Source organism: Ptychodera flava, chromosome 10 (genome assembly GCF_041260155.1).
Source record: "Ptychodera flava strain L36383 chromosome 10, AS_Pfla_20210202, whole genome shotgun sequence".
NCBI lineage: Eukaryota > Metazoa > Hemichordata > Enteropneusta > Ptychoderidae > Ptychodera > Ptychodera flava.
In genome coordinates, this window is record NC_091937.1 from 9,688,320 (window position 1) to 9,701,451 (window position 13,132).

Genomic DNA, 13,132 nt, shown 5'->3' on the forward strand with positions numbered 1-13,132 from the left:
ATAAATCTGTATCAAGCATAAACATGCTTCCTGTAAAAACTTTGAGAAGAAATTTTTTATTTAGAACTGCGTCAACACAAAAGTTACAATGTTTTTGATATCAAAACACATTCGTGAGTTGGACAGATATTGTCTCATTGCAAAAACCATTATGGTCATCACTGCATAGATTAATATGGAATAATTATAGAAATTATAATATGCAGATAATAATAGTATGTCTAAAGAGAACTGGAATAAAATTCATGAAATTTAGGCTGATATTCACATTAGATATTTGGTAGTCCAATCGAATGAGGAAGTATCATGGCCCAGTGGTTACTTTACTGGACTCACCATCAAAGGATGATGAGCGCGAGACCTGGGTATGATAAAAGTAGCATACACACTATCAGAGGTTGGCGAGTTCCAGACTCTGGCATGAGTGTAGTGCCTTTGAACAAGTCATTCTATTGCTAACTTGCTCAGTTAGGATACTGGGTTGGGGTATGTGTTCCTATACATGGGGTTCCCGTCCATTGGATGACTGAGTTAATAAATCACACGATGAAATAAATACTTACATGTACATGGTGTGTTTCTGGTTCCTCTTCGATGAGTTTGACAAAGTTATCTGGGAAGACGCCAACCTTGCCGTTAAGTTCGCCTTTCCACCAGCCATGGTCGCCTCCATCCTGTGACAGCACTGTGACAATGTCACCTTCATTTAAACCCAGCTCATCTGGGTTCTCTGGTGTGTATTGAAATAACACTTTTGCACGTTTCACTGTGTTTACAAGAGTGAGAGATAAGCAAAGACATTGATAAGTAAATTTTTAGATTGTACTGTAAATAATTTGAGGAATTCTCGTATATTTATGATGAGTTTTTGTCTCTGATTTTGTACAAGCTCACTATCACTTTTCACAAAAGGTTCTACTCTGGAATAAAAGTTCTACAGACTAAGTACGCCCAAGAGATCACATGATGGCAGTGCAAACAGACCCATGAGTACCAAAGGATATGGAAATACATATATTTCTATGTGTGTTTGTGCACATGGTTTCCTTTATACTGTGGTTCACTGGAATTCTGAGGTTTCACAAATTTGCTGCCATGTACATCAAAAGTACAATTTCAAGAGTTTATTTCTGTTTGGATAGCTTTTCTGGGTGTCTCTAAAAAATACAGGAAAATTACAATAAAACTTTGAGGAAAAGCTACAGGAGGTGGTCACAGTAAACAGAGCAACCCTTGGAATAGACGAAAAGATTCAGTGGTGTGCTCCAGGTCAGAGGTCACAGAGTGTTAGAATGCCCGTGTGTAGGTGAATCTTTATACAATCCCTTCTTAGAAATGCCTTTTTGAGTTTGATGGCAAGTTTTGAAATATTCCATCTTACCTTTTTCTTTCTTGGATGCATCCGGTACCGGAGGAGGGGGAGCCCCTCGCTTTAGTGAACCCTGAAAGAAAATCAGTGTATTAAGGAACCGCATCTTTCATTTGATTGCAAAACTAACGGACTACGAGAGTATAAACCGTGTCAATGAGTAGATGATTACGTGAGTTAATAATCCATCACAATGAAAAAGTTGAAACACACAATCAATTCAGGGAGACAAGCAAAGCACTCAGAGGATACCAGACTGGATTAATTTATAACAGTTTGCATTATTTAGTTTCTCTGGCTTCTTTAAATTTTGAGAGATTAAAAAACCTTTTACGAATGAGACTGTGACATGATTTTTACTGTGCACTTCATTTTAGACTGACAACACTTCCTTTACTGTAATGTAATGTGTGTTGATAATATCTTTATCCACCAGACGCAAGTCAGGTTATGCTATATTTTTCATTTTAGTGAAGCCTCACAGAATATGCAGCAACAGATGAGACCGAAGAGTTCTTTTTCTTTTGCTGACAACCATTTTTGAGTTACAGATGCATACAACCTTTCCTATTTAACCCTTTGAGTGCCACAGTCAAGTTTTGTTACCTTTATAAAATATAGCCCGGTCAATTTTTTCAGATCTTTGCTAAAATTTTGATAAAAAATCGTAGCCAATGAAACGTGATGTCCATTTGGTCCAAAATTTTCAAAAACTTTAAGGAAAAATTAATAAAAATTGGTAAAATGTTGCATTAAAATTTTGGTGGGAAAAACTACAGCATTCAAAGTGTTGATAACTAGTAGCAGGCTTTTCACAGACGTTGACATTGAATTTGCATGGCGTACATGTCAAGAACCTAATCACTGAGAATATCATACGTTTGACAAAGAAAGAAAACCAACAAAGCAAAACAACAGCTAAAGATTGCTATACTGTTATGTGAAAGCAGGAATGACTACGTAAAACAATTTCTTGGAAAAGGAAATGGAAAGTTTATCATAAATATAATCCTCTCATCGTTTTGCCAAATTAGTCAAAACATGATATTTAAATGATATTCAAATGATCTTTACCCTTAGTGAGCTCAAAAATGGTTGGTAGAATAAAGACAGTTTTTCTAAGACATGTTTATTAATTCAAGGAAAAAGAAAGGAAGCTATAACCTGTTAAGTATCAGTTGACAACGACAAAAGTTTTTTATGAATATTTATTATTACAATTATTTTCAAAAGATTTAATGAAGTCATTGGATACTACAGAAAAATTATTTATTTTATCAAATACAATCTTTTAACCAGATTATTTAAACTCACACTAGCTGTAACTTTTTTCTTTCTTTAGAAGAGAAAGATAAAATTTCCGTTTCATGACACCTGAAGTCGTTTGAAGATGAAGGAAGCTAGGAAATTCTTGGGGAGATTAATTAGGGGTCAGAATCAAAATCATGACCTTCAGATGATACATGATTCTTTGATTCTGTGATGTCTACAACAGACATGTAGGTTCTAGACTTTGCAGGGCTATTATCATGAACGATAAGCAATACCTGTACTGGATGATGATGTAATGTACAGCTGATTCTAAATCTGATATGAGAGGTGTTGAAGGGTGACAGCAAAGGACATTAATTACCAACACTGAAGCTACTGTGCATGGTTCAGAACAGTTACAGCTCACAAACATGTGATTAACCTTTTGACTGCAGCTGTAAATTTTCCCGCCAAAATTTTTGTGCAAAATTTCCCCAATTTTTTATGAATTTTTAGTAATTTTTTTGACAATTTTGCACCAAATGGACATTACTTTTCATTGGCTATAGTTTTTTATCAAAATTTTGCAAAAAATCTGGTTACATATTTTATAAAAGCGGCAAAAGTTTACTGTGGTGCTTAAAGGGTTAAAGCACCTTAACCCTTTAAGCGCTATAATTTTCTCCTGCAAAGATTTCAGTGCAAAATTTTACCAATTTTTATGAATTTTTCAATAATCTTTTGATAATTTTGGACCAAATGGACATCATATTTCATTTACTACAATTTTTTTTTTGAAATTTTGGCAAAAATTGGAGAAAAATTTACTGGGGTTTATTTTATAAAGGGGACAAAAATAGACTTTGGCGCTCAAAGGGTTAATATGACTCATAATTGTGAGCTTGTGATCTGCACGTGTTGGTATATTCCTTGCACACTTCTGCATTTTGTGATTTGTGTGAACAAATGAATCATTGTTCTTGTCAGTAGGTTAAAGATCCAATTGCACAATTGCATCGTGATAAGATGTGGTAATAGTATGCCGAACACACACTGCACTAAAACCAGTGCACAGTGGAAAGAGTACCCATCTAAATTGGGAAAAATTGGGGAAATTGTAGAAGAAACATTTTCAACTAAATTCAACTTGGCAGTTGTGAACTGGGAGATGTACAGAATTAACAACTTTTGAAAGCATACTACCAGTGCAGTAGTTGTGCCAGTAATTCATAACATGACGGTGTGTGATCATAGAGACTGAGTGTACAGAATCAGTGATTGGATTGTTTGTTTTGAACTATCTGTGATCAAAGATAGACAAACAAACAATTAAAAAAAGTTACAGCTACTGTGTGCTTAAATAGTGACTGGAAACTCAATGATACACTGAAACTCTTTCCTCTCTTGCAGAGAAATGACATCACCGGTAAGCTATGCATGCACATGAAGCAGGCCAATTTCAGAAGGAAACACTTTCCCAGTGTTGAACAGTGACATTGCCATTTTGTAATTTCTTTTGAACATGTTATTTTATTATGATTGGTTTGTATTTGACCTTGAAAATCGCACCAATCAGACAAATTGATCAAAAACTCACGACTGTTTTTGAGAGTTTTGAAATGTGTTGGCCCAGTGAATATAAATTTTGAAAATTGAACCTTCCTCACTGGCACTGCTGAGAGTATGGGCTTTGAGTGTACTGACATGCTCTAAAAATAGTTAGTGTACACCACGGCCATAGCCATAGTGCAGTGGCTTATGCACTACTCCCGGTCAACTCCCCAGAACAGCCTGAATCAGAACGATAAGGCATACTATCTTTGGAGTACATCAAAATTAGAAACTAGTGTGAAACACTTGATTCCAAGGGTCGTGCCCAAACTCCCCGTTTCTACGCAATTTAATGCGATCAATAGTTTTTATAACAAATATTGACTGCTGTCACTAGAGTAATATGTATACAAAATTTGACAAGAAGACAATGCCTTTTCAATATATATGCTATGATTACTCATTCTTGACTATTTATATCAGACAAATAAAATCTATTCAAACTATCAAACTTTGAACACAGTGCTCATTAAGAACTCACACCAACAAGAAAATTTCCTGTTTATCTGGCATGCAAAATATATCTGATTTAATACAGTAATTTTCGGTTTTCCATGTAAAATTCCCTTTCTTGGTCACTAACTTTGCGACAGAAAGCAATAAACAGTGTAACGTTCATAGAAGGAATCAAATATATCAAAATATTATGCTCTGCCCTGCAAAAATATAAGCAATTTCAGAATCTATGATGTTTTATTAGAGCAGTTGCGCAAGGATTGGGGTTTGTATTGGATATACAAGTATTCAATGACTGAATGTTGCCAGCTGCTGCAAAGCTTAAAATTTGTATCATTTCATCACTTTCATGTAAAACATGCCGTAGAGGATGATGAAATATGCTTGTAGACACTATTAAACAAATTGTTCACAGTATTTTGCTAGGAAGAAATATCTAGTTTGCAAAAAATATGTGTAATATTGTAAATTGTGAAGTTAAATATTAAAACAGAGCAAATGCTCATTTCTTGTGGTTTGAAAATGTTATGGACAATCATCCACACGAATAATATCATATACTAGTCATATACTATGGTACCACAAATGCAAAAGACTGAAAAATATGTTTAAAACGTGATGGTTAGGCAATCACTCTGCACAACTTCAACAAGTGAGCAATGCACAGCAAAGTTTGTCAAACTCAGAACGCACAGAAAGAGTTTCAGTCTACCAAGTGTGGTTAAAGAGAAAAGACAGAACAAGTTCACTCAAGACAGGTGAAAGTTTCAGACTCTGAGAGTCCAAGATTCCACAGATATTTGAGTTTTGCTATGTCTGTCACATACCCTGACTGCTGGAGGTAGCACAAAGTAATTTTCCTTTGGAAGAAACACACAAGAAATGTTCCTTCCATTAGAAATTTTGCAACATATCATTAAAAGTATGCACAAAGTATGGTTTTTGCTTTGAAAAATTACATAATGATGACATGAAAAATTCTGGTAATATGCCTTGGTCGCTTGAAAAGCATCGGAGGTTGTAATTACTCGAGTAATTACGGTAATTGAGATATTAACATTTTTATTTCAATACACTTCTGGTACAGGCTGAAATCTTTACAAAAATTTTTCAATAGAATGAGGTCAATAATTTGTTAATTCCACAGAATACAGACAAATTACACTAGCTCCACAAAGACTGTTGTGTCACTTTTATCCTTAACCATTTGACCATATGTTGTTGTAAATCACTATATGATGTCATAGGTCAACTGGGGTCAGAGTTCATAAGGTTATTATAAAGATGATGTCATTATTAGTTAGTTGTAGTAACCCTTTCACCACCATGGTTCGGCCCAAACCCATTGTGATCCATTGTAAATGTGGACCTGTTCACTGGGAACCGGGGGTATACAGGTTAGATGTTCCAATGCTTCTGGACCAGCTGTCAATTGGATTATCAGAATGAAAGATACCATTTGAGTCCCCATACCTACCCAACAAATATCTTCACTTACTTGTCAGTAGAAAGAAGGCACTTTTAGCAAAATTGCCGTTAGGCAACTAACTTTTGTAAGAAAGGATGCAAAATATTGAAACAAAACTCGATGTCAGTGACCCTTACAAATGGGTTCAAGTCATGATGTTTAGTGCGATCTACCAGACACTAAATATAGATCACTGATAGTATACAATCATGTACATTATTGATACTGAAAACTTACAAAGTATTACAATTTACACAACAAATACACCAACAAGCAAAACCACTATAGGGACACAGTTTTCAAGATGACAAAGTTTTGAAGAAGAAGAAATAGGCTGGCAAGACAGATGACTTGTAAGCGGCAAGAAATAGCCTACAATGAAAATAAATTCTAGCTATAGGCCAGAAGAAAGAGACAGAACTCCTGAGAACACTCAAACATGTTAAGGTTGAAGTTGGAAGGATTAATTCATATTACAAAGATATCTATACATCACATTTATGTCTTTTTGTTGGATATATAATCACATACCCTTATTGTTGATGGCAATTCATAGATTGTTTCCTTTTGGGGAGAAACACAAATCATGATCTATTAGGAAGGAAATGCTATACATAGCATTCTGGTAGAATGCGTCTCAGGGACAGGTATTCAGAGTCTTCAACATTATTCGTTTTAATATGTCACCTATGGTGTTCATTTTGAAGCTTATGGAGTAAATAAAGTTTTCACCTGCTTATCATTGTGAAAATCCAAAATTTAATTTTGCCCCATTGAGTTAACACAGGGATGGCGGCCATATTGAATTTCAAGAGTCTGTAAACATTTGTTTCTCTACTGTCAGAATTTGCACCGTGACCCCTGACTTTTTCTTCATTATTTTGAAAGGGGATGTGTTAAGGCTTCTTTACACAAAGTCTAGGCACTTCTTTCAGTTTCGAGGCGCAAACAAATTACGTAAACTGTAATTTTCTCAGTTTATAGTTCCTAAATGTTGACTTTTTGACCTTGTTTATGTCAGCTATTCTCATGATGAGAAAACTTTAGTCATACTAGTATCTCATTTGTTATATTTTGTCAGTGTCAAGAAATTCCTGAAAAGCTCTTTGCAAAATCTCGTAACAAAAAACATTTTAGCAAATTTGTTCCATCGGGTGTTTTAAAACAGGAGATAAAAAATAATTTGAGAATGATTGGACAGGTATGCTTATTGAATACTCACCTGTTTCTTAGGTTCAAGTGGTATTGTTTTTTCTTCTGACGGCGAGTGTGAAGAAGGCAACATTGGCGGGGGCTGTGTTCCTCTATCAAGAGTGTTACCCGTCTTTTTCAACTTCGGGGGACCGTTTTTGAAGATGTCGCCGAAACCTACCCCACCTGGGATCCTCTTCTTTGGTGGCGCGTCAAGTGAGGTGGTGGGACTGGTGTCACCTGTGAGGATGAAAAAATGTGGCATCAAAATGATTATTGTTGAAAAGCGGTACAGCTTACTTTACTACAATGCTAACGTGCCCATCTTTGCCAGACTGTGTTGTACATGTGCTAACAGAAAGTTCATTCGCCTTTTGTTGTGTCCTTTGATGACCTCATTGGAGGGTACACTGGATTTCGTATTTTTAAAATACTGACGTAGAATAGGTGTGCCTCAGGCCTGTTGGCAACTCTAGACTAATCGACAGCGAGTGTCCTACTTATAACTTTATGAAGATCGAAGTTTTCACTTAAAAACAAAGATGCTTAACCTAGATGTAAATTTGATAATTTTTTCTGTACAGTTATCAGATATAATGCCCTTCCTATTGTAAACATTGGTATATTCCCAGAACTTTTGATTTAATATCAGAAATGTGCATCATATCCCTTGCTTTTTGTCTTCATTAGTGTGAAATTTCCAAAGTTTCAAAATTTCCCAGTTGTGGTGCATATTCTTACTTAAAACTGACATTTCTTTTCATATTTTTCATTTGACATAGAGTGTAACAACGGCCAAAAAATGAACATACCAACAGCATAACTTGGTGTTTTTTGTACATTAATTAAGAGACATCTTGGGCTATTGATAGAGTCTACATACATTAATATTGGCATGGTACAAAAAGAACTTGAATATTTGTCTAGAATATTCTGACGCAGGGACAAATTTGTGGTCACAAATCAGGCAAATCCTTTTGTATCAGAAATGGTAATAAATAGTAAGGAAAGAATTGTACCAGAAGCATAATGATCATTTTGCTGTAACACAATTTCTGTAAATATAAATTTATTATCAACAAACAGAATTATCAAAGCACGAATTCATTACTGTTTTACAGTTTGTCTATAAATACAAGGTTAGTAAATGCATGCTTTAGTTATTCTCTATTATAATTAACCTAGGGGGTCCATGCATGTTAAGGCTATGATTAGTTTGAATGCAAGAACATGAGAGATCCTTAAGACAGTGTATTTTGATCATTATCTTTTATGTTTCCATAAGAGCTTCTATTACTGAATGTTTGAATTTTAGTATGGAATCAGTTCGTATGCAAATCAAATTTTACACTCTCTTCAAAACATGCAAATGGAACCATGTACTCTGTTCCACATTTAAAAGTTGCATTTGACCCTTTGAAATTAAAGATTAGATTTAAACAGTGGAGTTCAAGTTTACGGTGGCAGATCACAATATTGACAAACATTACATTTACATACAAGTATGGATAGTAACAATAGAAGTATTGACAACTGACGACACTATCATATTTTCACAGACAACATCTGACAGTTCTCCATTTCATAAACATCTATAAATATTCATACGTCAACATTCAGAATACCCAAATTATTACCCACACGGCAGAAAATATTTCCAGCATAAGGTATTAGCAGCATGCACAGGTTAACAAGCTTTTCCTTGTTACTCTGTTACAATTCCGGTTAGTGCTTAGGCTATCATATTGAAATATGGGAATAAGGAACTTACAGTGTAATGGTAGACACACACACACACAGCTTACATCTCTCTCTCCTGTAGCTTTCTGACCCTCTTTTCTCACCTTTGGCGTCCTCCTTTTTTACATCATGTCCTTTCTCCTCGATAACCTCGACAAAGTTAGACGGGAACACTCCCACTTTTCCACCAATTACACCCTCCCACCAGCCGGGCTCTTCCTGTTTCGTGACCTCCACAATGTCACCTATACTTAACTCTAACTCGTCCTCGTTCTCTGGGGTGTAACTGAAGGTCACCCTGGCCCGTTTTTGTCTAATTTTGTCTGAGCTGCCTTTGGAACAAAAAACAGAGCCAAAAATCACAAAATCTTGTTGCTGTTTTCAACAGTAGTTAGGTTCTCTGAATAATATTTCCGTTGACTCAAAAGATTTGGGGAGAACACAAATGTTGCATAAAATTGATTTAAGACATGCCAATGTATACCTAGCTGAAAACGGTGTTCTCAAAAGTAATTGGAGCACACATATAGAAATTCACAACTGTGTTTCAGTATTCAATTTACCAATTTTTACCAGAATCTTTTTTTAAATGTCTTTAACTAAAGTCAAGATCATGAATTATCCTTTACGTAAACTGTGAACACATGCTTCCTTCCTTGTAGTCAAGGCTACAAATTGAAAAGAGCAAGTGGATATATCAGTCACTCATATTTATGCTAATATATGCCATATTTAAATGAGCTCCCCTCATTAACCAATTACAGTGGAGAACACTACAGTACAGCTCAGGTCATGAAATGTCAAAAAGCATATTCCACCTTACTGCCAGCTTCTAATGTATGGCATCCACTGGTACAAGTCAGGAATTGATGTGTTTAGACATAATGTAGTCTTTCATACAACATACATGAGACATAAAACAGACAATCACAAACGGTGACAATATTTGACAAAGAAAAAGCCAGGATTTTCTGATTCTGAGCTGTGACATAGAAATGGGTCATTATGAAAGCATGTACATGCTTGTTGTTGCCAGCAGATCCAAGTCAGATGCGGACATCACAGAACATTAATGCCCAGTATTTAAACGGTGCAAGTCACAATGTGTGTTGGTATAGGACAAAACAATGATGAACAAAATGCAAATGATCCTCTTTAACTCTGATTATAGCCATAATGGCTTCTGTGACAAAGTCACACATCTACAGAAAACAGGTGGTGATGAGCTCCTTTGTCTACACGAGCTGAGTCAGAACATCGGATTGTATGAAATCCTGGACATATATGTGAATAGGAGTGGCTTTCATGATTGGAAGCTCAATTAACAGTCATTAAAGAAGGTTATTTAAAAGTTATTTTTCAACTATCTGACTGTTTACACAGTGAAGCCTAAATTCTGGAATGAAAGCTGAAACATCAATGGAGCATTTTGTAATAGGATGGAGGTACAAAAGATAACAAAACTGCCTGTCTTCATATATTTGAAATGTAACACAGTGCCATGTCAGCACAGAAGACGCAATGAGAGAGGAATCAGTTACTTCAAGGATGTATGGCAGTAACTTTTGATAATGCTAAAACAAGAACATTTTCTCGATTTTTGACCTAAGAGTGTGATGAAACACAAAATCTAGGACTTGTAAAAACTATGCATTGTATGCAATATGAATGAAACTGCTTCTAAATAAATTCTCATCATATTAACATTTAGCTATCAATGATAACAGTGGATATTTTCACATATCCAGGCAGTGCTGATAAGTAGACCACTAGGAATTTTGATTTTGGGGGTGAAAGAAAAAAACGTATTTTAAAATTATGTAAAACACACCAAAAGCTAAAGCTAGTGGGGCTGGAACCAGCCTGTCAGGTCTGATACACTTGCCAACTGAATTGAATGGCTACTAAATTTTAGAATATGGGAATTAGAATTTTTTTTCATTTGGAAAGAAGATGTTAATAATGCTATCATCAGATTTATTTTTGTCCCCATCCAGTCCATATGAGTACAAGGTCTAGCTGACATAAAATAGTATAAAATTGGGTACCACGACATGCGCCGATTGAACAAATCTGAGTGGCTATGAGTACCGCTCCCTCTATTGCTTGTTAGAGTCATTGTTATCGTATTGGAATATGTGGGTGTTTTCTATAAAGGGCTGGTGCATGATGGGATATTCAGTGTAAATTTCACAGATGACTTGAAGGCTGACAACACTGATCATGTTTTAGATGAGGCCACATTGCACAGTACTAGAGATTTCCCATAATGCATCATGATTGTACCAACGTAGATTCCCCTGTGAAGTCTACCATGTCTCCCATGTGTAGACAAATTCTTGGACTAGTTGTAAACATTCTGAAAACGTACTTTTAAGGACACCTTTCTTCTCAATTCCCATTTTAAAGGATTAAGAAAATTGTGCTTGATTGAGAGAGGAGATAGGATTTTTGTAAATTTTCCACTGATTGTGTCCTCAGCCATACAGAATAAAGTGATGGAAAATAGGGAGACTAGTTGCACCTGTTTTATGAAACAAAAGGATATTGATTTTTTCCAAATAGAAAAGACAAAGGAAATTTACAAGCTAACTTTTTTCAGAGAATAACCCTTTCAGTTTGTCATAACTTGCTTCCCAAAACTGTGACATTGGTAGTACCTGCAGAATGTGACTTTTATGGTTAATTGACGGTTTCTTTGAAATTCATACTACAATATGTCAACGTACTTTTAATAAATATAATTAATCAATTATCATGAGACTTCAGATTATTGTTTTTATGCAAAACTGAAAAAGTTATAAGAAAACTAATGTTGTTGGTACAAATCAAATAGCATTGTGAGTAATTTATTGTACTGTGCATTGGTAGTTTATTTCACAAATGCACACTGTGATTAAGACAGCAGACAACTCTCAGATACCACAACTGTGGGCTCTCAAAGGGATGATGTCACCACCACTGCAGTGCAGGCTCACAAAGTGATATATTGCCATCACCAAGGCAGGCTCACAAAGTGATGATGTCATCACCACTACAGGTCCTCAAAGTGATGTTGTCACCACCACTGTGGGCTCACAAAGTGATGATGTCACTGCCAACAAACACAGTGATTTTTGCAAATAATCGATCCATAAAAGCAAATGGGTATGTTCTGTGAAATCCTTTATGCATAATTGGGACCAGCATATCACAGCATAACAGGCTGTATTAATTATCAGCACAACATCTAGATACCTCTTTTTGTAACTGAAGAACTTCTTTCTGTTCTGGTTCTTTTATCCTCGTCCGGTGATAACCTGTTGTTTTTCGTTGATGTTGTTTCATTTTTTATGACCTACACAGGAAATATAATTGAGTAGGAAAGAGCAAAATAAAACAGGGAAAATGGAACTTATTAGCTGTCAAGCATAAACGGAATATATTTAAAACGACATGACAGGTTTCTGTTGTCTTGCAATCATTCTTTGCCCACAGTTATTTGTACCTGGCTTCACCTTTTACACTGTTCAAGGTTATTGTTGGATCTGCACACTTGGTGTTGGGGGTGGGGAGGGGTTGCCTACACACTTGATGTTGGGAAGGGAGATTAGAAGGTTTTAAGTCGGTAAAAACTCTTACTGTGAAATTTTATTTTGACAATGTTCTTTCCTATTCTAAAAGTGATTTAATGGATGGCAATGTTCCTTGTTTCTTTTAAGTTCCTCATTTCAAATATGCCCTTGATGACATGAAGAACGTGCGGTTAAAAGTGTAAAGTGCTGCAGTGTCATACATGTACTCATGTACAGACTTTCAACTGGTAAATTGGTGAATGCTATCACCTCAGCCCATAGTTCAAGATGGCTGGATGCCTCCACAGAATAACACTTCGAGTGTGAACCATCATTGCCAATCTTGTCACATCTCATTGGCCGATTTTGAATAATAATTCTTTCTTTAATGTAAAATGTTCAATGTTATAATAGTTATACGATAATGACAAGATAACTGAAATTGAAAACGTCACTCCAGATAAATCAGACATGATTTTCATCAAAAACCAT

The 13,132-nt window shown here is 35.5% G+C and overlaps 1 protein-coding gene across 11 annotated transcripts in view; it reads right to left on the minus strand.

Moving 5' to 3' along the window:
- Positions 1-13,132, minus strand: part of LOC139141935 (SH3 domain-containing kinase-binding protein 1-like) — a 43,905-nt gene that overhangs the window by 8,627 nt on the left and 22,146 nt on the right. For 3 of the 11 annotated variants that reach the window (XM_070711702.1, XM_070711705.1, XM_070711699.1), the window contains exons 3-9: positions 12,324-12,423; positions 9,191-9,418; positions 7,378-7,586; positions 6,687-6,719; positions 5,515-5,547; positions 1,382-1,442; positions 564-766 (exon numbers count right to left, since the gene is read on the minus strand). In XM_070711702.1, the coding sequence (XP_070567803.1) occupies positions 564-766; positions 1,382-1,442; positions 5,515-5,547; positions 6,687-6,719; positions 7,378-7,586; positions 9,191-9,418; positions 12,324-12,423 (867 nt within the window). The remainder of the gene's footprint in view (positions 1-563; positions 767-1,381; positions 1,443-5,514; positions 5,548-6,686; positions 6,720-7,377; positions 7,587-9,190; positions 9,419-12,323; positions 12,424-13,132) is intronic. The other 8 variants (XM_070711704.1, XM_070711706.1, XM_070711710.1 and 5 more) reach the window with 6 other exon arrangements.